The 26,197-nt window shown below is 37.8% G+C and overlaps 1 protein-coding gene across 1 annotated transcript in view; it reads right to left on the minus strand.

Annotated features, from left to right (window-relative positions):
• CTNNA2 (catenin alpha 2) overlaps positions 1 to 26,197 on the minus strand; it is a 1,364,056-nt gene that overhangs the window by 1,154,699 nt on the left and 183,160 nt on the right. The window contains exon 3 of the mRNA XM_027846144.1: positions 8,233 to 8,428. Within this exon, the coding sequence (XP_027701945.1) occupies positions 8,233 to 8,428 (196 nt within the window). The remainder of the gene's footprint in view (positions 1 to 8,232; positions 8,429 to 26,197) is intronic.

The following is a 26,197-nucleotide window of genomic DNA, read 5'->3' on the forward strand; positions in this document are numbered from 1 at the left end:
AAATGTAAAAATCATTCTTAGCTTGTGGGACATTAAAAAGCAAGTATTAGGCCAGATTACAGCTAAATGGAAGCAAAGCTCAGGATCTCCTTGAAGGGTCAAATAAACAAATTAGTGGAGATGGTTTATATCATACATCCAAAAATCATTTCATGGACAATTGATCACTTCATGTTGCGGTGGTCATGACAAGCATTTTCAAAAACACCCACCAAAAAGTAATTGGAAGACTGAGCTAATACCACTTGTGGAAGAAAAAGTAAAGACATTCTATGATGAATTTGATAAGACCCTGAAGATTAAATTAAGATTTAAGAAGAAACTTGGCTGTCCAATGGATGGTGTTGGATTTGTAGTCAGGAAAACTTGAGTTCAAATTCAGCCCCAGACATTCACTAACTGGGTAAAGCTGATGAAGTCACTTAATGTTTTTCAGAAATAACTTCCACATCTCTTAAACTAAGGATAAAATGAGGTAATATTTTTAAAGTGCTTTGAAAACCCTATAGGGCCATATAAATGCTAGTTACTACACCAATTATTTATTATCATCATCATTATCAACTTTAATTGTGTTTGACTTTATTGAAACAATGAGCATAGAAAAGGAAAGACATTTGTAAGAAAATAATCATAGTCATATCAATAATAATAACTAGTGTTTATGCAGCACTTTAAGGTTTAGAAAGGAATTTAAACACATCTCATAAAAACTTTGGAAGGTAGATGCTATTTTTATCCCCATTTTATATCTGAGGAAACTGAGGTAGATAGAGGTTAAGTAAGTTGCCTAGGGTTATACAACTAGTAAGCATGTGAGGCTAAATTTGAGCTCAGAACTTTCTGAACTTAGGTACAGTCCTTTCTTCGCTGTACCACCTGGCACCTGTAAAAACATGGTTCAGGAGTAAGAAATGAGAGAAATTAATGTCATACAGAAGCAATGTGACTATATTTAGTACCTTCTTCAGTGATACTGGGTATGATAAGCACCAAATAATGCCACACACAAAAATAAAATTAAGTATTCTTTAACAGAGAAGAAATTATTAGTAACTAATGTGGATGCCATTTCTGAATAAATTCTGAACAGTTAGGTGCACCAAACAATTATTAGAGCAAAGATCAATATCAAAATAGAACTTTAAAAAAAATGATAAGAACTAGAAGAACCTTCAACTGACCTATTTAAACAAGTTGATGACACTGATGAATGGAAATAGATAGGGGAACAAATATTAACAAACAATTAACATGGACAACTTCCTAACAAAGTTTATACATTTTAAATCAATCACAACAAGGAGACAAATAGTGGGCAAATACTTGATCTCATAACCAAGCAGAGAGATATGACAGTCAGTGGAAACACCACTTTAGAATATAAACTCATTTGTGGAAATCTCATGCAGGAGGATGGCAGAAAAATAAGTAGTATTCACTAACAACAACAATGCATTAATGAAAAGAAAAGTAAGTATATAGAATATTTGACATGATAATTAAGCCAGATCATCCTGAGAGTATTTAAACATGAAACTGGAAGGACAAAAACATAAAGAAATTTAAAAAGAAAAATAACTATCAAGATTTATTTTATAAATTCTCTTTTGGCACCAATTTTGAAAAAAAAAGACAATTCTTGGTATGCTACATGAGAAAGCAGATATGGAAATAAAGATTTGCAAAGAAGCTGAACTTCATGAATGATGATAACATCATCATCATCACCAACAACAAACATTTATGAAACATTGCTGTGTGTCAGGCACTGGACTAAGTGCTAGGGATACAAAGAAAAACAAAAACAAGTCCCTGCCCCATAGAAGCAAACATTCTAGTGGGTGAGACAACATGTAAACATCACCTGTGGACAGCTATTCAGAGAGAGAGAGACACACACACAGAGAGAATAATAGTAGGGTTGGAGGGTATGGGAGGAGACTGGGTAAGGCTTCTTGCAAAAGGGATATTTGAGAAGCAATTCATTCAGGAGGCGAAACAATTTTAAATGCACGAAAAGACTAATTTACAATATCTGTGAATGAGAAGAGGTACTAAACACTTGTAGAAAAAGTAGAAATTATAATTTCTAAAAGAAAAAGTGAGCATGATTATGATGATACCCATAAATACTAATACATGAATGAACTCTGCATTTCTACAAAACAATTACCACTGGAATATACACTGTTTCAAGTGCATCAATGATCGAGGTGTAAGAAAGGAAGGCAGGCCTTTTACAGACGATATTTCACCACAAATGAAATGGTTACAGTTATATAATTGACTGAAAAAGAAAAAAAATAAGATCCCCCTTGTACTGATTATTTGTTACCATAAAAAGTAATTTGTTTTGGTAGAGTAAACTGTTACCCTAATGGCTGTCTTCCAATAAGGTGATCCTCATGCATATGTGAAAAATCAGAAACTATTTCTTGGAAGATGCAACAAAAGAAATAATATTTTGCAGTAACCTTCTGGTCATGGCTCTAAGTCTAGTCCATATTCCTAATTTTATAGATGAGAAAACTCGGGGATAAACCTATGATGAGCAACACAAACTGAGGCCAAAAAAGGCACACATTTACTCACAGGGACGTTTTATTGTCCTACATATTCAGCAGAGTGCAAACTGAAGGAATCCCTATAGATAATGAAGTTATCCAGATATTAGAGTTTTATATAGATCACAAGAGTGAGATGCTTCAAGTCTGTGAATGTAGAACAGAGTCTTAGATGAGTTATAAAATCACACTGAAGAGTTTGGTCTAACTATTCATACAAGAAAAATCAAATGGATGAAAAATGCCTTTGTGCACATTGCACGTGCATTGTGACAGATACACAACAGAGTGAGTCATTCAGTACTTACATCCTAGACAATGAGACAGACCCAAACTTTCAAAGGAAGGTGGCAGACTGGGTCGCCTTTGGGAAATCGTGCAGTGCTATGAACGATACCAAGCTTCTCTCTGAAACAAAGACTCATCTTTTTGAACATCAGTATTCTTTAGGGAATGCACTTTGACTTCAAGCCATAGAATAACACAGTCTCCAAAGAATTACAGTTGTATGTAACTGAAGAGCAATAGAAAGTTTCTTGGTTGGCATGAGGATGCATCAGTATGTTACTAATGAAGAACTGCCTAGGAGGTCTGGCACAGAATCATAGAACCATAGGACTTCAGAGGTGGAAGGAACCTCAGTGGTCATCTAATCCATCCATCCCCCCCCCCCCATATTCCAGCTAAAACAAACCCAACAAGAGAGTATTTAGCCTTCTCAGGAAGATTGACATTGTATTGCAATTTGAGGTACCTGAATTATTATAAACATGTTCCTTAAATATAAACTTTTCTCCTTGCAATTGCCACTTATTGCTGCTAATTCTGACCTCTGGGGTCAAACCGAATAAGGATAATTAATTCCTCTGCCCTATGAGGGTTTTTCAAGCACTTGAAATTGATATCACGTCTTCCATAAATTGTCTCTTCTCCAGGCTAGAAATCTGCAGTTCCCTCATTTGACCTCTATGCAATATATATAGACTAAAGATCCTTTAGTATTCCAGTTGCACTCCTGTGCAAACATATTAAGTAATCAAGAAATATTTATTGAGCATCTACTATACAATAGATATTATGCTAGGAACTGAACAATCAATGGCCTTTATAAATTGTGGAACCAAACATTATATTCCAGATGTGCTGGCCACACAGAATCTAGAGCAGATGTTCTTAAACTTTTTGGTGTTATGGATACATTAGGCCATCTGGTGAGACCCCCAGAGTCCTTCTTAGAAGAATGTTTTTAGGTGCATCAAATGAAATACATAGAATTACAAAGGAAATTAATTATAATAAAACAAACAAGGATTTTTTACCCACCAAAATCTGCATATCCACTGAAATCTATCTAGTTCATATACTCAAGGTTAAGAACCCCTGATCTGTTAGGACAATCACTTGCTAATTCCTTGAAGCTGTGCCTCTCTCAATGCAGTCCAAGACCCAATTTATATTTGGGGCAGTCATATCTCACTGGTGACTTCTACTGAGTTTACAATTACTCTCTCCAGATGTATTTTAGGTAAATTGGTATCTTACCATAACTCTCCCATGTTGTTTCTGTGATATCAATTTCTTGATTTCAAGGGTAAAGCACTAGTTACCACTACTAAATTTCACCTCATTAGATTCATCCCAATTGTTTAGCCTCTTAAGATCTTTTAAAGAAAGGTTGTCATCAAAGAGTTACATGACGAGAAAAAAGGCATCCAAGTTACACATTAAAATAGTGGGATAACGAATTGGCAGAACCTACCCAAAACCCAAAGGCTTAGATGAGGCAGAGTTACAATTTGTAGGACCTTGATGGAGCACATTAATGACATCACAGATCCACCAAAACAAGCATATAGTATTAATATTTCATACAGTGTTTTCCTTGGCCTAAATGAACATGCTACAATCTTGAAAATTCAACTTTAGAAAAGAAATCATTATAAAAATGTATACAGTGAGCCATGTAAATGCTGGCCAGATAAACTATTATATGTGCACATCAAACCCCATGGATAAACAGAACTCAAAGAAGCTTGGGGAATTCTCACAACATTAGAATATGGCACAATATATCAAGAGACGTAGCCTGGAGTGGTCTATTCCATTTTATTAAATTAAATTCTTCTTTAATGCAGGCCTGCTGCTAACACATCTTTTGTGACTGTTCACTAGATTCATTCCCTCTCTTAATATATTTCCTTCTTTCCTTCTCTTCCTCCTTCCTTCCTTTTCTCCCTCTTTCCTTCCTTCTCTTCCTCTTTCTTCCTTCCCTTCTTCCCTCCCCTTTCTTTCTTCCTTCCCTCCTTCTTTTAGTCTATCTTGTTGCCTTCATTCCTTCATTCATTCCTTTCTTCCTTCTTTCCTTCCTTCCTTCCTTCCTTCTTCACTCCCTATTTGTCTGTCTCTCTGGTATTGTTAAACATGACCTCATTCTATCTGATACAATTTGTATTTTATGCCAAAAATGTTTTGCCAATTAGTACATCATCATGGCCTTCTTTGCTTTCTCCTTGACTACTGTGCTCTTCCTTTTCAAAAACAACACTGATCAATATGAATTATCTGTTAAAAGTTATTTCTGCTTGCTTTGAAAACTTCAGTTAGTGAGTTAAATGCTTAATTAAAAGGGGAAAACATTTGAAACATAGAATTATTTGCTCAAGCATCTTTATCAAAAGCTAGAGCATACAATGAGCTACTCCACTGTATTAAAACCATTAGTGTGTGTGTGTGTGTGTGTGTGTGTGTGTGTGTTTCCTATTTGGTTCTATAAGTTAGGTTTATACACATTTGAATGTGTGCGTATTTCCAATACCTTTATCTCTTCTGACACCTTGCACGATGTTTGTCCTTTCTGGTGCTTGGGCTCTCAGTGAATTTTCACAATTATTTACCTACATAGTGTCATCACTTTGGGGCTCATTTTTCCACTGAGTCCTTTACTGGGATTCAAAAACCCTCTACTTTGCTACAAGGGATCCCCACTAGAGAATGCTAAGTTCATTGTTTTGTGAATTTCATACTGAGTTTCCCCATTACCTCTATTAATGTTTTATTATCCCAGCATAATTGACAAAAGCTAAGATTGTGATACTTAACATACAGCTCCTGGAGTTTCCTTCCATCTTTAATTTAAATGACCAGATTTGGTCATATCTGACCCTACACTATTCTTTTGGGACTCTCAAGCCCCATCTGTAGGATAAAGTCTTTCCCAGACTCTGAAATTTATCTGCTTCCTAGGCAGGGGTAATATAAAGATCAATGAATCCACAGCTCAGTTGGCATACCAGGAAACTCTTGATTTTGGACCTACATTGATCTTAAGTCACAATTCTTCTAGTAACTGGACTTCAGATTCTGATGACCTATAATCACACCTCATTCTCTAGTTTCTGCTAAATGACTGCATGTCTTGATCCATAGACCAGGGACTTAACTTCCTCTCAATCTGTTGTTCAGTTCTGTCCAATTCTTTGTGACCCCATTTGGTGTTTTCTTGGCAAAGGTACTGGAGTGGTTTGCCATTTCCTTTTTCAATTCATTTTATAGATGAGGAAACTGAGGCAAACAGGGTAAAGTGACTTCCCCAGGGTGACTCAGCTAGTAAATGTCTGAGACCAAATTTGAACTCAGATCTTCCTGACTCGAGGCCCAGCACTATGTCCACTAAGTCACCTAGCTGACTTCCTCTCAATAATACTCACAAAGATTAGAGTAACATCTTGAACTCAATGACCTATGATTGCTGTCTACTACCACACATTCAATGACAACCACTTGCCAATACTCTAATGCCTGCCACCATGTTGTCAAGACACAACTCTCTATTGAGCTTTCTACTGCTGGACTTCCCTGACATCTTTCTTGGCATATTTCTGCCTATTATGCAGCTATCTGGGTACGATATTCCCCCTGCCTGCCAGGTCACTAGTCTCCTCATCACAACCTGTGCAATTACGAACAGCACATATACCATTTTCTCTCTGTTACTACTACTATATTCCCTTATGAGTCACCCACTTATACAGACATCCTTCTTTTGCCCACTGGTAGAATTCCCTGGGCAATAACCAGAATCAGTAGTTCCTCTTAGTTTACCAGCACTTGCCAAACCACATATCACCCAATTTGCCAGGTACCCAAGTTGATATTCATTACATGAGAAGGAGCATAATGAAGTCAAAAGATTGATTCAATTCTCAGTTCTTCCATCTCACTTAGCCTTTCTGAGCTTCCACATCTATAAAATAGGGGTAATACTTGAATTATTTCCTACATAAGTGGAATTACATCGTATCTATTTTCACATATAAATATAGACACAACTAACTATAATGGGTAACTTTTCCTAAGTGTAACCTAAATCTTTGCTTTATTGGTTCTATATCTACAAAGACTGCTATCTCTGACATCAATCTAGATGTAGTCTGACTGACAGATCAATATGTCAGCTCAGTTTTCTTCAGGAATGGGGCAAAATCTGCTCACAACTCAATATTACCAAAATACTGAAAATGGATATTTGTAGTCACTGTTGGGTTGGGGAAGTAGTTTTGGTGTTAGGAAGTGTTGATATGGCTAGGTAGCACAGTGGACAGAATGCTTGCAGTCTAGAGGACCTGAGTTCAAATTCTATCAAACATGTAACAAAATGTTACATCTAATCACTTTGTGCCTCAGTTTCCTCATCTATAAAAAAAAACAAAAACCTCCATGGTCTCCAAAGGTTCCATCTAGTTCTACCCTGAAGATTTCATGATTGATCCTCTTTTGATACATGGTATGACACAGTCCACAGAACTCCTCTTTGTCTCAGTGTTGAGATTATACATCCCTGACTTTGCCTGGCCAGCAGAGACAGCCTTAGGCAGGGACATTTTCAGAGAGTGGGAAGCCTGAAGCAAGTTATTCCATGTAGGATGCCCCCAGTGTTTCATATAGATAAAATCTGTTTCAAATTAATATCAAAGACAGTTCAGGAGTCAGAGAAGCTGGGTGAGATGATAGAAGCAAAGTAAAGATTGAAGAAACATATACATTAGAGCTAGAATGGACCTCAGAGAGCATGGAGTCAACCCCTACTCCTCATTTTAAAGATGAGGAAACTGAGGCCTAGGGAAAATGAAGTGTTACTCAGCTAGCAAGTGACAGATGCAGGATTTGAATGCAGATCCAAGACAGCTTCAGATCTCATGATCTCTATCCGCCATAATCCATGCGTACGTGTCCTGTTTATATGCTCTCTTCATTCATTTTTAAACTCCATTTAATAGATTAAGGAACCCTCTTTCTCTACCTCCTACAACAAAGTGTTGGCTCGTGAAATCCTAGCAAACTGGAATCCTACAGCCAAGGTGCTTGCTCAATTGTCCTTTAGCCCAGGGACAGATATAGCCTCAGGGAATAGAGCTCAAGACTATGAAGTCATTGCGACCAAGACAAATTTGCAGCATTGCTATATGATCGCAACTAAAAATATCTATCTTGATCCTGATTTCTGAAAACTCCAAAGGAGATACCCATAGACCGTGTGAAAAGGTATGAGCAGCTGATTGGGCAAAGAGACGTTTCCAGGTATTTTAGTAAGGATGCATTGTTCTTGGAGGAAATTTTATCATTTAGAAATTAACCAGATGCCCTGCTGAAACTTAATTCAATGTACCTTGTTTGCGCACATCCTCTACAGCAGTGACCAGTTCTTCCTTGAGATCTTGACTTTCTTTAGCAATCTGTTCACCTTTTTCCAAGAAATTCTGGGTAGCCTGTTCCACAGACGCTGCTAACACGTGAGCTTTCTTAGATCGCCCTTTCTTTTTCCCTGATGGACCCTTGTTGCTTGTATTGACCAGGGTCGTCACCTATAAAAATAGAAATTTAGATGCTTTAAAACAAGAAATACTACATGTCATCGCTGCATAATCTAAAATTAAAACAGAGGCTATCTTTAGTACATTACTTCATTTGGACTATCTTGCCTATTCTCATATTTTTATGGAAAGTAGAGAAACCTATGCATTGGCAAGTGAATAGGCAGCTCTTCACCAAACAGAACATATGGAAAGGTTCAGGGTGGGGGTGGTGCCAAATATAGTCAGGCCTATACCGAGGGCATGGAAAGTAGCATTTGGTCCTAATCCCAGATAAGTTTTTACTTATATTCTTTGAATAGGATGAGACAGGCACTCATAGAAAAAATGATCAAATCATAGGGTTATTTGTGGTTTGTTTTTTATTTGCTTGCTTTTAGAGATGGTAGGGATTTTAGAAGTCCATGAGCCCAAGCCTCTTATTTTTAGATGATGAAACTAAGACGATGAAAAGTGAAATGGGTTACCCAGGGTCTATAGAGCTAATAAGTGTCTGAGGCAGGATCTGAAACCAAGTCTTTCTGACTCACCTTAACCACTATAACACACTGCCTTTCAAATATAAATTTGAACTTGTCTCTGAATTACCTAGCTCCTGGACAGACTGACTAGAAACCACCCGTGGGAGCAGCAAATGATCATTTAGCAAATGCTCGAACTTTAAAACAATTTACCTACCATAACTCAAAAATACTAGATAACTCTATTTTACTAATGAAATCAGAGGTCCATTCCCTATGCCTATCTGAAGTGAGCTTATTAAAATAAAATGCTATCACTATACCTTGAGATAAATACTAATTCAACCCTTTGCTTATTTTCTTAGCTCAGGGATCCAAAAACGTGAGATTCTGAATTTTCTTGTTGGCCCAAATGGGATTGTCCTGTTCAAGTTCACCAACCTTTTCAACTGTACTTTTGGTATTAAGCAATCTGATGGGTTAGTTATTTTAAAGATATGATTATACATTCTTAAAAGTATTGCAAATACTAGAAATCTGTTGGTGTTGTGACAAACAAAATTACTCCTTAAATCAAGGACATGCACGTGATTACGGTAAGGGCGCCAGTGAATGATGTCCAGGAAGAGCAAATCAAGGCAGACAATTTCTTATGTTTCTAATCAGAATTGATTTTGACACATCTATCATTTTACAAGGAATTCTGAAAGTGATGTCTGCTAGTTTTGCTTCTTACCTATCAGTAATTTTGCTAAGATTCTGTTTACCAAAAGTCAGGGACAACAATGTTAATCAGTCTCTTTCCAATGGTATTGAAATTGTGCTTTATCTATGGGCATTTTTCCTGATTTAATGATAAAATATTTTTTTTTACTAGTGGATATCTGAAATGCTGATTCCTACAACTTTATAGTTGGTAAAGTATCTTGACTATTACACAGTCAGATCAAGGTATTAGTGAAAGTCTTTACTAGCAGGCCACTTCAGAGCATCACGGATTTAAAGGTGGAGGAGACCTTAGAGTTGATCTGGTCCAACCACCCCAAATTTTTACAAAAGAGGACAGTGAGGCCTAGAGGTTTGAAGAGAGTTGCCCAGTGTTGAAAGTAGCAGAGCCAAGATCGAAATCCTGATCTGCTGACTCCAATAAATGTTGACTGATTGATTGACTGTGCTCTTTCCACTCTACAGCCTCCCACAAATGGTAAACAAAACCAGAAAAGAAAATTTTAATTATATCTAGAATTATATTATATGTCTAAAACAACAAATTGAGAAATAGTCAATATGGCGTTGGGGGGTCATTATTACGGGAAAGAATTTTCATTGCTACAGGAAAGAATAAATAGCTAATACTAAGATTTAAGTAAAAAATAGGAGAAAAAACTACTATAAATAATTTAGAATATTAAAGGGTAGTGATATGCCTAGTAAAAAATCCACATAAAAGTTTAAGAAAAAGATATTTGAACATATATACCAAAAAATCGAAAATGATTTGCCTCTAAACAATGTAGAAAGAAAAGCACTCCACATTTAGATTGTTATAGGATGAAGTCAAATCCCCGTGTATTACTAGAGTTGCCCCAAAGATGCTTTCAGTGAATCTACGCAAGATGAACCAGCATCAAAATACCTTCATTCAATTATAAAAATCGATCCTTTTATCTGCCTGTGAAACAGTTTGATGAACATTCAACATAAAAAAGACACCGGGATAGGAACTTGTCCCAGGGCCATTGCTATCTGAACTCCAGTGAACACAAGATGAGAATGAAATAAAAACTAAGCTTAATGTAATGTTTTCAAGTTTGGAAAGCACGTCATATAACTTATCTGAGCTTCAACACCTTTATGAGGTAGGTAGAACTCTATTTTGAACAACAGCAAACTAAGTGAGAGATATTAAGTGACTTGTTCTTTGTCACACAATGAGTAAATATTTTACATTGGGGATTTGGATGCATGATTTTCCTGACTGAGTTTTGCAATTGACCAAGCACCAATTATTGCCTTTGTCAAAACTGATCCCCCTTACAAATCGTGTAGGAAGAAAGGAGACTACACAGTGATTACAAACTTTTTTGTCACTATAAGCATAGGAAAAAAGTCCAGATTTGCCTTATTAGATGTTTATATTTTCTATCCATCAATCAGTAAGCATTATTAAGTGCCAACTGTTCCAAGAGACGTTTATGACTAAGAGCCCTCATCAAGTACAGTGCCTACATTCTCTTAGTGAGCTTCAGTAATTACTTTGTAATCCTTTTCCCTCAGGCATGTTTTCTCCCTTACCTCCTCAGCCATAAAACACTTTCTTTCAAATAACACATAGCCCCCTTTTTATCAATGGACAAGCAAGGTAAGTGGGTGCTAGTCAGTCAGTCAATTAGCATTTATTAAGTGGCTGCTAAGTACCAGACTCTGTGCTAATCTTTGGGGATACAAAGAAAAGAAAAACAAAACAAAATATAAAATAAAAACAAATACAATTCCTGTCCTCGTGAAGCTCACAACTAATGTGAGAGACAACATGCAAATATAGATAAACTATAGATGTGTGTACACACACACACACACATATACATAGTATATATGTAAAAATATACATATATAGTCTATATATTGTATATGTGAGTAGGTCTATATACATACATATATGTGCATATGTGTGTGTTTGTATGTGTATATACATACATATACATATATAGACATATATAGACATTTATATACATACACACATATCACAAATAGGAAGCAGTCTCAAACAGAAGACACTAAGATTTAGGCAGACTGGGGAAAAAATTCTATCTGAAAGTGGGACACTATAAATCATGCCTTCCAATTACAATCAGAAAGTCTCATTCTCTAGCATTGTGCTTTTCGTCTGCCAAACTAAAAGAGTATCTCAATGAAGAATTCTAAGAAATCAAGAGCTTTAAAAGCTTTAAAAAAACACATTAATTACATCTTTCAAGACTTGGTTAAATGCCATGTAACATTTCCTTATAGATAATATTTTAACTATAAAGATTTTTCAAACCTGAAATATACTTAAATTTTGCAAAAAGAACATTTAACTCCTTTGAGGAGTGGTCTTTGGAAATCTACCACATTCGTCCACTGTAATAAATTCATGGTAAAGACATAGGCATCCATCTCATAGCAGGGGTCTTTTTATTCAAACTTTTACTCACCCAGTGTTACCTGCCTTAGATAAAAGTTAATTCATTTATTGAATGGCTTACAATCATGAGAATGCTATTTCCTGGAAGAATTCTTGTTCCAACCAGTTGTTCTGCCCTATCCACAGAACCTAAGGCTAGATCTCATATACCCATGACATTCAATATTCACTGATATGACAAGGTAGTTCAGAGTTCTATTTTCCCGATTTTTTTTCCAGTTTACTAGTGGCACTAGAAAAGTAGTGTTCTAAATTAACCCTATTTGCTATGAAAGTGGCAGCATTGGAAAAGTTTCCACAGTGATCAAATCAAGGAAGTAGGATATATGGCATAATTAATTATTAATGTGTCCAATAGAATCACTATGTTAATAACCAAAGATGGTTATCAAGGGTGTACATTATCCAGATTCCTAACTGCCAAATCAGTAATGGCCAGAATTAATCTAATGATTCTAAGCATTGGACATATCAGTAGAGACTAAAGCCCTGTTTCCAAAACTTTATTAATTTGTTATTTAATTAAGAATGCTTATCAGTTCAATTACCATGAATATATTGAGCTGATCAAGGTATTTTAAAATCTATTTCATAGTGTCATAGTATCCTTAGTGACATTAGAGTCTATCTAATTCAACTCATTCTTTTTACATTGGAAAAACTGAGGTTCAAAGAGGTTAAATGACAAGTCAGAATTTGAATCCATATTCTTTGACTCTTTGGGTGGCAGCTAGAAGGCTCAGTGGATAGAGTGCCCAGCCTGAAGTCAGGAAGACTCATCTTCATGAGTTCAAATCTGGCGTGGTCTGGCCTTAGACACTTACTAGCTGTGTGACCCTGGGCAAATCACTTAACCCTGTTTGACTCAGTTTCTCATCTATAAAATGAGTTGGAGAAGGAAATGACAAACCACTCTAGCATCTCTGCCAAGAAAACCCTAAATAGGATCACAAAGAGGTGTACGTGACTGAAACAAACAGACGACAAGAAACACTGACTCTTAATCTAGAACATTTAACACTGCCCCTTAGAGTGGTAACTTGAACTTTGAACTTCGTATTATATTTTACTCTAGAATATGACATGCATCCTGGCCATCAGGTGGTTTTAAGCATGTGGCAACTAAATCACATCTTCTCTAAGCAAGCCTGAACTTGAATGTGAGCATCCCCTTTTGTGTTTGTTCTTTCCTGAGCTCAGGTGAATGAGGGTCATCCCTAAAATGGATGTATACAGGATTGAAGGCAGCCTTGTGAATTCAAGCAGGATAAGGCCTGCTGCAAAGAGCTTTAAATGCCAAACAGATTATAGAGGAAGTAGCGAGCTACTGTCATTTACTGATTATTGGGTGGCACACTCAAACTGCAGATTGGGTAAATCAATGTGGCATCTGGGCCATGGCTAGAATGGAATGTGAAGAGCCTGTACAGTTAAGGAAATCAATTAGGAGGATATTGTAATAGTTCAGGCAGATGATAAGTCCTGAACTGGAGGTGGGAAAGGGGCACGGAAGCAGTGATTGTATGAGCAACAAGACTGGAGACATTTATGAGCTATGTTGTGAGTATAAAATCAATAATACCTGGAGAATTACTGGATATATAGGATCAAGGAGAAGTTTTTAGAGAAGACATTGAGGTAGTAAACATGGGAGCCTGGAAGGATGGTGGCAGCTCCAACAGATATAGAAGAGTTTTGGACAACGTCTCTTCTGGACTAATTGAGTTTGTGATACCCACAAGATGTTTAATGTAAAATACCCAATTGGCAATCAGATAGGCATGACTGAAGCTCAGAAGATACAAGGGCTGGAAATATTTGTTGGGCAGAATGTGCAAGGGAAGGATAAAAAGCTTCCAAATTAGAACTTTGTAACTAAATATTATTGGTTAGGACATCATACAATTACCTTTTAAAAACAATAATCCATTCACCTGTCTTCTCTTTCCTACTGAATTGCAAGGTCATTAAGGACAGTAGAATTTGTCTTTTTCATCCTTATACCACACATAATAACCAACCCTCCATACAGTCAATATACTAAGAGTTTTTTTTTCTTTTTTAATTAAATAAGGGATGGAATGGAAAAGTATTTTTGGAGCACTCACTACCTATCAGAAACTGTGCAAAGACATGAGAATACATATACCAGGATGCAAGAAGACAATACATATAAAAGAGTGGGCCATGGAGTGTATTGGTTGTGTTGACTTATTCCTGTTCTCAGAACTAAAGATGCAGATAGCGGGAGGGCATGAAGATTACCTGTGAGTAGCATGGTGGGTCTGGATGGATTCAGGCTGCATAAAATGACTGCTCACCAACTAGAAGCCCATGGTGCCAGGGGAGGGACTTTGAGTGTTAGATGGAGTAGATGTAGACTGAAACACAGGCATGGGAACCCCGGCAGCCTAAAGACAGCCAGATGGGGACATGCATGAGATAACTTACAGAAAAATTAAGACTTTTAGGTCTGAGAGAACAACATTTTCAGGCATTTAAAATAATCTCGTACTAGGGTCAGTCTTGTTTTGGAGGTGACCCTTGGTTGTAGTCATGGGGCTTTATTGGAGCCTCTCAAGCAAGAAAGAGCTCCATGAACAAGCTGTATTTCTATTTAGGGAGAATTTTCTGCTGGGTTCAATGAGGATCATGATCAGATAAAGGTTAAGCACCAAGTTAACATTCCCCCGCCCCCAAATACAGAAACTCACACTAAGGCAAACCAAGACAAATCAAAGATTGAGCAGCATCGGTGAAGGGGAGTACCCCTACCCTACCAAGGGAATCACAGGCCCTTACATACAAGGAAAAAGGATGGATAGAAAGCCAGACTTGAAAGTTTGACTTCATTGCAACCACTTGCTTTTTCCCATCTTCTTTTTTTTACTGTCGATTTTTAAATTTATGGAAGAAGGCAAGCATTTTCATAACAGTATAATAAAAAAGGATGATTGCACATGAAATGGCAAATTTATTATGTACAACTTGTTATTCTTTTTGAACATAGAATAAAATTATCATGTAATTTCTTTCCTTTTTTTTCTTCCCACTCCCTACCCTAGAGATGGTCACCATTAGACACAAATACATACATATATATATATAAAACACACATACACACATACATATATACCTACATATACACACATACATGTAAAATTATTCTATACATACTTTTATTTATCAGTCCTTTCTCTGGATGAAGATGTCTTTCTTCATATTTCCTTTAAAGTTAATTTCAGTGTTTATAATACTAAAAATGACTTATTCATTCAAAGTTATTCTTAAAACAATATTGCTATGACTGTATACAATATTCTCTTGGTTCTGCTCATTCTACTCTTCATTGTTTCTCACAAATTTATGTGAGATATTTGTAAAGTCCAATTCCTGGGACTTAGTAGTTTCTATGTAAATCAATCTTTTCTTCTTTCCATCTTTCCCTCCTTCTTTCTATCCTTCCTTCCCTTCCTATTTCTTCCTTCCTTCCTTCCTTTTTTCCTTCCTTCCCATACTTGCACTATATTGTGACTGGATTGGTTGTCCAAACCCCACCCCCCTTTAGCTGTTCAAATGTTCGATGTCATAAAAGTTTGCTGATGGAGGTGTTTGACCTGTTGAATAAAACTGAAATGAATGTTTCAGTTTATGTGTGGATTTTCAAGGATCATTTTTATATCTAGTCATCATTACCATGGATAAATAATAGTTTTGAGAACTCCAGAGATACAAAGCATAATCAGTTAATTTGCATATACTTATTTTAGGACTAAAGAGGATAAACCTTTTAAGGAGTGAGAAATCACATCAACACCTGGAGCCTGAAGTAGTTTTGAAATAGGGTTGTTGATTTGATGGAAGACATTTGTAGAATTGTGGCTTTTTAAGGGAAAGATGAGTCACTGAGAGTCAAGAGGCTGCCATTTAAACCAATGAACTTCGACTCTTTCACAGGGTGGCAAGAGAAATGCATGAAGAAACAGCAGCAGCAGAGGTAGGTAATAGTAAGATGTGGGGAAGGCAAGAAAAAGCAGGGGTGCTGTTAGAGGCAGTCAGGTGACTGAGGACTTCACCTGGGTGATTCCTGATTGGGTGGGGTGAACTGATTCAACTGGCCAGGAGCTCTATGTAGCTAACCTATTAATCAAGTCTTTGGTGCTACCTTGTTATTGTTGTTTAGCTGTCAAAACCCTTCGTTGACTGCATTTGGGGTTTTCTTGGCAAAGATACTGGAGTGGTTTGCCATTTCCTTCTCCAACTCATTTTACAGATGAGGAAACTGAGGCAAACATGGTTAAGTGACTGGCCCAAGGGTCACATAGCTGGTAATCATCCGAGGCCAGATTTGAACTTGGGAAGATGAATCTTTGTGACTACAGGCCCAGAACTCTATCCACTGTACTCTGGAGCTTCCCTCGCATCTACTTATAGTTGGAGAATGATGAAGTGCTGCATAATGACCTGTGGCTCTCTGTTGCCCCTTCTAGCTTGAGAAGGAAAAGCAAAGGATCTCTACTGCTGTATTGGCATATTGGTGATGGGAGCCCAGTATCTCTGTGTGCTAATAACTGCTGGTCAGGTCTTTATAGCTCAGAGATATTCAGTGTGATAAACTTTAGCTGAATGAGAACTGTTATTCATATTAAGAACTAACAGTCAATCAGTTAACTTCACATTTTTAAAGTTCTTACTATGTGCTAGGCACTATGCTAAGTGATGTGGATACAAAGAAAGACAAAAAAAATAAAATCCCCTGCCCTCAAGGAGCTTCTAGTCTGGTGAAGTAAGCCACATGTAAACACTATATGGCAAAAAAGATGTATACAGGATTAACTGGACTAATCAGAGAGAAGACACTATTAACAGGGGACATTCACTTTCTTCAGGAAGGTAAAATTTGATCTGGAAGGATATCAGGGAATCCAGGAATTGGACTTGAGCAGGGGGGAGAATTCTGGGCAGAGACAACAATGTAAGTCTAGGGCTTGGGAGATGGAATGTCTTATATTAGAATCTGCAAGAATATCAGTGTCACTTTCTCATAGATTGTGTGGATGAGAGTGAAAGGAGAAGACTGGAAAAAGCCAGGTTAAAAAGGGCTGGCCAATCCAAATAGAGGATTTTCTATTTGATTCTGGAGGTAATAGGGACCCACTGGAATTAATTGGATAGGAAGTGGGGGTGACAAGGGCAAAACAGTGCTGGTTTAAAAAAAAAACAATTCTTGTAAGTAGTATAAGCCCTATAAAGCTGGCTGAGATGAGAAATGAGTACTTTAAAGGATTATAGCACATTCTGGTCAGACATCTCAATTTCCACTCCTTTTAAACTCTACCCACAGCATGGCACATTGCTGGGCACACAGTGTGTGCTTAGTCAATACTTGTCTATTGTTCTTGTTGTTTGTCTTTTGTTCTCAAAGAGGACCGTGACATTGGGAAGTGATATCATGACTTGCAAGTGGATTGAATTTAAGTGAGGCAGGAATGTGCAGTCACCAGCCTCCCTCCCTCCTCCTGAGCCATCTGGATCCAGTGGCAACATATAGATTGGGATAACTGAAGATAGCTCCTGATGCAGTGGAAAACCTTGGCTTTTTTAAGCTAAGGTCTTTCCCAGGTTTCAGTTTGTCTGAAGCAACACCCATTCAGTGATTAAGGCTAGGTAAGAAACAAGGCAAAAAAAAAAGTGACCTTTTTCACTTAGTCAAAAAAATATCAATCTGGGAGGGGAAGATCCTCAGGATTTCTGGCCTAAATAAATAAATAAAACGATTATTATTTATATTCACTGAGCCATCAAAACTCAAACAATGACCAAGGTAGGCTTGGACTGGGACCTATTGGTGGCAAACCAGTGAGGGTCAGAGTGATTTAGGTTTAAGGCATGGTCCTTAAAAAAGAAATCTAGCCTGTAGGCCCCAAGATTTCTTGGGAAGTTTCAGCAATCAAAATTTATATTCCTTTGAACAGAATACCTGCAGGTAAGGGTATGATTCCCTATGTAGACAGAGGGAGAGGAGGGAGAGGAAGAAGAAGAAGGAAAGAAGGAAGAAAGAAAAGAAAGAAAGAAGGAAGGAAAGGAAGGAAAGGAAAGAAGGAAGGAAGAGAGGTAGGGAGCTGTGTTGCCCAACTGGAACTGACCAGTTGGATCCTCAGTGGGGCAGCTACTGCTACTCACAGATTGTTTTTTCCTTCATTCTTGAAGGGGACCATGACATAAGGAAGGTGATATCATGAATTGGATTTAAATGAAGCAGAACTGTGCAAAGTCACCAGCCTCCCTCTCTCCTCCTGAGCCATCTGGGTCTAGTGGCAAGATATAGATCAGGGTGACTGGAGATGGCCCCCACTTAGTGATTAATGGTATGACCAAGAGATGATGGCTGGTCAGATCATCCCTTTGATGGAGGAAATATGTTGCAACCAGGTCAATGAGAACAAGCACAGGGAAGCAGCTGTACCCAATAACTGTGTCTAACAGCCCTTTGATCTCTGCAGGAAATTGAAATGTGAGACTCCAAGAAAATGGACACCTCTAAGCTAGAGGAATATAGTGGTGGAGATTCCTAAAGGCAACAGCTGTGGGAATGAAAAAAAAATAAAATAAAACAAACAACAACAACACCCTTTATGAATTCTCATGGCAGGGGGTGGGGAGGTGATATTCTGAACTACCTAATAGATATAATTCTTCCTGACTGTAGTGCTTCCAATAAAAGGCTTCTAGTTACTTTTATAAGTTAAAAAAAATCAAAAACTAAGCAAGCTATTTCTTGGGTGAGGGTTTGAGAATCAAAATGTCAAAAGTGAGTTATCCCCTCCAGGAAGGCAGGGGCTGAGGAAGGGATAAAAGAGAAGAAAAATGGGGAGGGGAGAGGGAAGGGAAAGGGGAAAGGAAGGAAGAAAAGGAGGAGGTAGAAAGAGGAGAGAGTGGAGAAAGAAGAGGAGGGCAAGGAAGGAAAGGGGAAGGAGGAGGAGGAGAAGAAAAAGGAAGAGATGAAATCCATATAGGTTGGAAAATAGGCAGTTCGGAATCTTTAGGCTGAGAGAACAGCATATTCCTGAGAAATAGCCTTGTAAGGAGAATGCTCATTAGGCTAGGTTATTTTGCTTTCGAAAGGGAGCAAAGAGATTATCTTGTCCAACCCTTTCATTTTATAAAAAAGGAAAATAGAGGCACAGAAGGATTAAGTGATTTCGTCCTAGTCAGTGCCTGTCTGTCTCTCTCTGCCTCCATCACTTCCAAACCTCATGACCTTGAATTCAGTGCTCATTCCATTTTGTCACACTGTGTTTCATGGTCAAGGTAAATCAGAATGGAAAGTCAACCTTGTAACAATTCTTATTTGATTTTTTTTTTAAATATCAGCATAGTTTAGGAAAAACCGTGTTTCTCTTTGTATTAAATGTTAAAAACCTGAGTAACTAAAACTGAGTTTACTCTATTGAAGTAGTTATCCATTATACAAAGAATAAAGTACTTTCAGAAGTTCATTTGTAAGGAATTAATGGATAATTGAATAGGAAAAAGCAATTATCAAACACTCATCATGTTCTAGACATTGCACTAATGTCTCACACAAATTCAAAATCATGGCAACTTACCCTCAAGGAGTTTATGTTCTAATAGAGGGAAACAACACTTAAAAGGGGCCGGGAGGTCACAAAGGTAGGAAATGTCTGGGGACTTGAGTTGGCAAGTTGATCTCTAAGGCATCAAAGTTAAGAGCTTTATTAAGCTTTATTAAGTACCTACTATGTGCCAGACACTGTACTAAGCACTGAGAATATGAAGAAAAGGTAGTTGATTGGCATGGTCTTGCCAGAAATAACGGTAGTTTATTAATATTGATTTGATTACTTAGACTTTGGGGAAAGGTAGATTCTTCTGGTGACAGGCATTTATTTGAAAAGATGACAGGGGCGTCTGGATGTGAAACATGGGCTGGCCTGGTGGTTTGGAGCTGGCTTTCTAGTTAATTAGTCAGGCAGAATTCAAAAGCTCAGTGGAAAAATTACTCTCCCTCCTCTCCTCCCAAATGTATAGCCTATATCAGGAGGGGAGAGGGTAGAAAGGGAAGGAGAGAAAAATTTGGAACTCAAAATCTTATAAAAGTAAATATCGAAAACTACAAAAACAACATAAAGAGAACATTCTAGAATCAATTCAATCTCCTATACCTTTAACATCTACATCTATGAGAATTGATGTTCTGAATGAAAATAAGATACCAAAAAATCCCTGATCATCAAAGACCTAGCTATGGTAAATCAAGTTACTGAAGACAGCAAGGAGCTGGGAGGCATGGGTTGGACAGGCAGCAGACAAATAAGATTATGGCTCTTCTACCAAGTTCTGACAAATAACAGACACATGCATACACATACGTCAGCATCCGGAGGGCTAACTGGCCCTCCAGATGGTTAAAGATCAAATTATTTTCATGATTAGCTACTGTTTATTTTAAAAGCCAAAAAAGAGGACAAAGCAAGGCAACAAGCATTTAGTATGCACTTACTCTTTATGTTGTAGAACAGTACTGAGTGTTGAGTTTACCAATACAAGCACAAAGCAGGACAGTCCTAGCCCTCAAGCGGAAGGAGGAAAGGAAACAAAATTTTTTTTAAGATTCCAACATTGTGCCAGACAATAATATTGTATTATTTGATCCTCATAGCAACCCTTCAAGGTAAGCGCCAATACTGTCTTTATTTTTACAGATGAGGAAACTGAGGCAGACAGTAGTTAAGTGACTTGCCTAGGGTCACAATATTCCCTCCACTGCACTGTCTCCATTCCTCGTAGAGTTTACATTCTACTCGGGGAAGATTTCACACAAAAGCAAGGTGGAAAACAGAAAACAGCATGTTCAGGGAACAATTCAATTCAGTGGAAATATAAGCAAAAGACAATTCTTCTGGGCAGCTTCAAGTTAACTAAAGAATTCAATTATTCTTTCACCAAGCATTCCTGTTAGCTGGGGCTTGATTATAGTCTTAACACACCTCTCAGTTTAGGAAGCAGATGAGGTTTCCGGTGGACCCGTGATCTGTGCAAACAAGAGCACTATCTTTTGCAAAATTCATTCTTTGACCACTCAGAGCCACACAAAGAGGGCAGGGATTGTCTTTTTGCTTCTTGTACTCCCAGTGCTTACTTGGCACAGTGCCTGGCACACAGTAGGTGCTTCATAAATGTTTACTGAATGAATGAATGAATCCACTTCCACACTCGCATATGAGAAAACTCCCAAACAACTACACAAATCAGAAATATTGCTGCAACTGCTTAGAAGCACCCATGATTTTGGAGAGCAACTTGGTTGCTGTTTCATTGTGCTCCAACAGGCTGCGACTAGAGAGACCAGAAAGCAGCCTACGACAGTCTGACAAAGGCTGAAGAGGTATTATTTGAAGGGAGATGTCAAAACAATTTCCTGAGCCTCATCACCAACTCCACTTGGGGATCTAGTGAGAATTCTGAAATGAGCGCTACAAAACAAATCCCTGCCTTTTTGCAGGACGCACTGCTGGTACAGCTGTTGTTGAATATGTCCTCCAAACCGGCATTTTCATCTATTTTTGTAACTCATCTCAGCACACAGACACAAGCTGCTGAGAAAGTTTGCACCAGTTGTGGTAAAAGAGGTTGATGCAGACATTAAACTCTTTAGTTCCCATTGGGTTTCAGGCAATGGTTGCTTATAACATGACTTGGAGGAAAGGGACAAACTTCTATTCTTTTCCTAATAGGGAATAAAAATACTGAATCTAGATTAAGAATCTAGTCTTTCAGAGTGCAGACAGAAGTGTTCTCAGAGTTAGGAAAGCCTGGGGTTCAAATCCTACATGGGAGGAACACTGACTGAGTGACCATGGGAAAGTCACTTCTCTCTCAGGGCTCAAAGCACTCTGAGGACTCTGGAGGAGGAAGTGAGGCTGGTGACTTTGCACAGCCCTGCCTCACATAAATCCTATTCATTCGCAAGTTAAGACTTTGCCCTCCAGATGTATGTCATTGAACCTCTTCCAGAAGGAAGGTTCTACAACAACAACAGCTCAAGGGGACCCTCAAAGCAGGAGTCTGTAACCTTTTTTGGGTCACAGACACCTCTGGCAGTCTGGCGAGACTTATCTACCTTTTTTCAGAAGCATGTTTTTGAATATGTAAAATAAAATGCATGGGATTACAAATCAAAAGAATTATTCAAGGACGAAAAATGTTTATGGACCTTAAGATCTCTAGCTGTACTACTGTCTAGGAGCTGCTGAATAGTAACCAATTTGCATTGGTAGAGGGAAATGTCTCACTGGAGATTTCCTCCACCAAAGAAATCACAGGTTGAAACACAATCTAATCTCTCATAAAGATGTTACCAGCTTTTAAGATGGACCCCTGTGGGGTTCAGAGCCTGTTTGAGTGGGTTTCCAGGAGATGTTTTCAAAGATGCAGCATTGCCTTCTTGCTGTCTAGCAGTAATGAGAAAATCAAACCAAAAGAGCTCTGGGCCCAGGGGAGGCGGGCAGAGGCAGCAGTTGGGGCAGCAGGAGTTTTGGGTTTCCAGGGAGCTGGAAGATGAAATGGTGAGTGGACTGGCAGCTAGAAATTGGTGGAAGCTAAGCATTGAGACACCCGGTTGCCTGTTGGGTTTCTGCGTAAGCCTGGCACTTCAGAGACTTGTTTTGGCAACCAGAGTATCTGAGACACCTGTAGTTGTTGACTTTCCATCTGGTAGAATAGTGGGATGATTTACTGTTTCTTGCCTCTGCTTCTTGCTGTCTAAGATAAAACATTTACTCCAACGTTTTTTTTCCTGTTCTTTAAAGCTATATTTACACCTTCTGTTTTAATTAGTACCAAATCCAGCTTTCCCTAAGCGAAAAGAAAAATCAATCTTAACTTCTTTTCATTCTTATGTGTCTAGGTGGCATAGGGTATACAGTGCCAGGTCTGAAGTCAGGAAGACTCATCTCGCTGAGATCAAATCTGGCCTCAAACATAGCTGTGTGACCCTGGGAAAGTCACTTAACCCTGTTTGCCTCAGTTTTCTCTTCTGTAAAATGAGTGGAAGAAAGAAATGGTAAACTGCTCCAGTATCTTTGCCCAAAAAAAAGCCAGATGGAGTCACAAAGTCCAACACAATTGAAAAATGACTGAACAACAACAGTAAGGTATCTGTTTTTTTAAACCATTCTGCTCATCATTTTTTATAAAATAATAGTATTCTATCACAATCATATAGCACAACTTGTTCACCCATTCCCCAATTTATTGGTATCCCCTAAATTTCCAATTCTTTACTACCAAAAAAAAAAGTTGCTATAAATGTTTTTGCATTTATTGGTCCTTTCCTTTTTTTTTAATTTATCTTTCTGGATTCAGACTTAGTAATGGTTGTTCATCCTTTGTTTTCAAAGAGGACCAATGACATCACAGGGTGATGTGTTGACTTGCTTATGAATTAAAGTGAGGTAAAGTTGCACAAATTCATCAATCTCACTCTTTCTTCCATAGTCACCAAAATCAACTGACAAGAAAAAGTCAAGATGACTGGTGATGGCCCAGGATGGAGTGAATAACTTTGGTATCTTTAATGTCTGACCAAACTCCAAGCACTCCACAAAGCCTGTTTCATCTGCCTTCATGACCACTGGAACGAATTATTCTCATCCAAGTATTCCACCTGAGGAAGTGTTCACATGCTTGAGGTAGACAGCCCCCTAACTCACTGATGGGTTTGAGCCTTTTGGTTACCCTCATCCTGTTTTAGCCCATCTGCCAAGACTTTTTTGTTTCGTTTTGTTTTTTGTTGGGTTTTTTTTGGGGGGGGGGCTAGGCAATGGGGTTAAGTGACTTGCCCAAGATCACACAGCTAGTAAGTGTTATGTGTCTGAGGCCGGATTTGAACTCAGGTCCTCCTGAATCAGGGCCGGTGCTCTATCTACTGCACCACTTAGCTGCCCCATGCCAAGACAGTTTTACTGTGCATGCTTGGCACCATATGTGAGAACTAGGTAACAGATGAACACCAAAGGTGGATAAGCAGCCCTTGAAAGGGTTGAGCAAGCCCTCACACCAGAGATGTGTCAGGGAGGACTTGTGATGGAATACTACTGTGCTATAAGAAACGACGAGCAGGTTGATTTTAGAAAAACGTGGAAAGACTTGCAAGAAGTAACGAAGAATGAAAGCAAAACCAAGAGAACATCGTATACAGTAACAGCAATATTGTTAGAAGAGTAACTGTAAATGACTAAGCTATTCTGACTAATAGGAATATTCAAATCAACTACAAAGGACCTTTGAAGATGCTATCCAACTCTAGAGAGAAAAAAAACTGATACATAGAAATGTGTATTGTATGGTTTCACACAAATATCTGTGTCATATGTTGACGTTCTCTAGGGGTTGGGAGGGTTGGAGGGAGACATCTCAGAACTCAAAATGTAACAATTTTTTTAAAGCAAAAGAAAAAAGAATCTGCTAATCACCTCCTGAAAGAGATCACAAAATGAAAATTCCCAGTATTATAGCCAAATTACAGAGCTCACAGGTCAAAGAGAGAATACTATAAGCAGCAACAAAGAGACAATTCAATTACAATAGAGCTAAAGTCAGGATCACACAAGATTTAGCAGCTAATATGTTAAAGGAGCAGAGGATTTGGAAGACAATATTACGGAAGGCAAAGCAGCTAGGACTACAACTAGGAGCAAACTACCCAGCCAAAAAAAAAAAAAATATACTCCTTCATGGAAAAAAAAATGGATAGTTAATGAAATAGAGGACTTACGAGAATTCCAGATGAAAACACTAGAGATGAACAAAAAAGCTGACTTTAAAACACAAGACTCATGGGAAGCATTAAAAAGTAAACATGAAAGATAATCAAAAGGGAATTAATAAATTAAACTGTTTACATTATCATAGAAAGGTGATACATGTTTCTTCTAAGAGCATGATTCTTATTAGGGCAGTTAAAAGTCTACATATGCAGATAGCACTAGTGTGAGTAAATAATGTTGGGATGAACCAAAAAAAAATGGAAGGATGAGAAAGAGGGATATACTAGGAGAAAGGGGAAAGAAGTGGAAAATGGGAGAAATTATCTCACAAAAAGAGGCACAAAAGGAAGAAAAGCTTACATTGGAGGGAAAATGGAGGTGGGAGAATGCTTGAACCTCACTCTCTTGTCCAAAGAGGAAAAAAAATATACAAACTCAATGGGATAAAGAAATCTATTTTATCCAATGTGGAAACAGGAGAGGAAGGGGATAAGAGAAAAGGGTGGAAGTGATAAAAGGAAGAGCTCTTTAAGGGAGGCAGTAGTCAAAAGCAAAAAAAAAAAAAACAGATCTTTGATGAGGCATAGGGTTAAAAAAGAGAGATACGTTTAAACAGAAGAAAATAGAATGGAAGGAAATGCACAGTACTCATAACTGTGAATGTGAACGGAATCAATCCACTTACCTAGTAGTGCTATTACTGGGTTAAATGGTATGCACAGTTTTATATCCCTTTGGGCATAGTTCCAAACTCTTCTCCAGAATGATTGGATTAAATTAAAATTCCACCAACAGTTCATTAGTGTACCCATTTTCCCACATCCTCTCTAGCAACTGTCATTTCTGTTAGGTGTGAGTTGGTACATTGAAGCTGTTTTAATGTGCATTTCTCTAATCGATACTGATTTAGAACAACATTTTATGACTAGAGATGGAAAGCTGCCTGTTCCTATCTTTGACCATTTATTAACTGGGGAATGGTTCTTATTTTTTTTTTACAAATTTGACTCAGTTTCCCACATATGTTGAGAAATGAGGGCTTTACCAGAGAAACTTGTTGTTTTATACATACATACATACACACACACACATTATATATAATCTTCATTGTCTATGCTTCTTTTAAGTAAAATGCAGTTTCCCTGATTATCTATTTTATTAATAATTTTGTTGATAAACTTCCCCAAAAAGAAGAATTAAACTATATGCATGGCTTTTCTGTCCTCAGGCTAAGATAAACAAGAGAAAGAAATGAAGGAAAGAAGGGAAGAAGAAAGGAAGGAAGGAAGGAAGGAAGGAAGGAAGGAAGGAAGGAAGGAAG

Source organism: Vombatus ursinus, unplaced genomic scaffold (assembly GCF_900497805.2).
Source record: "Vombatus ursinus unplaced genomic scaffold, bare-nosed wombat genome assembly UNPS02015066.1, whole genome shotgun sequence".
NCBI lineage: Eukaryota > Metazoa > Chordata > Mammalia > Diprotodontia > Vombatidae > Vombatus > Vombatus ursinus.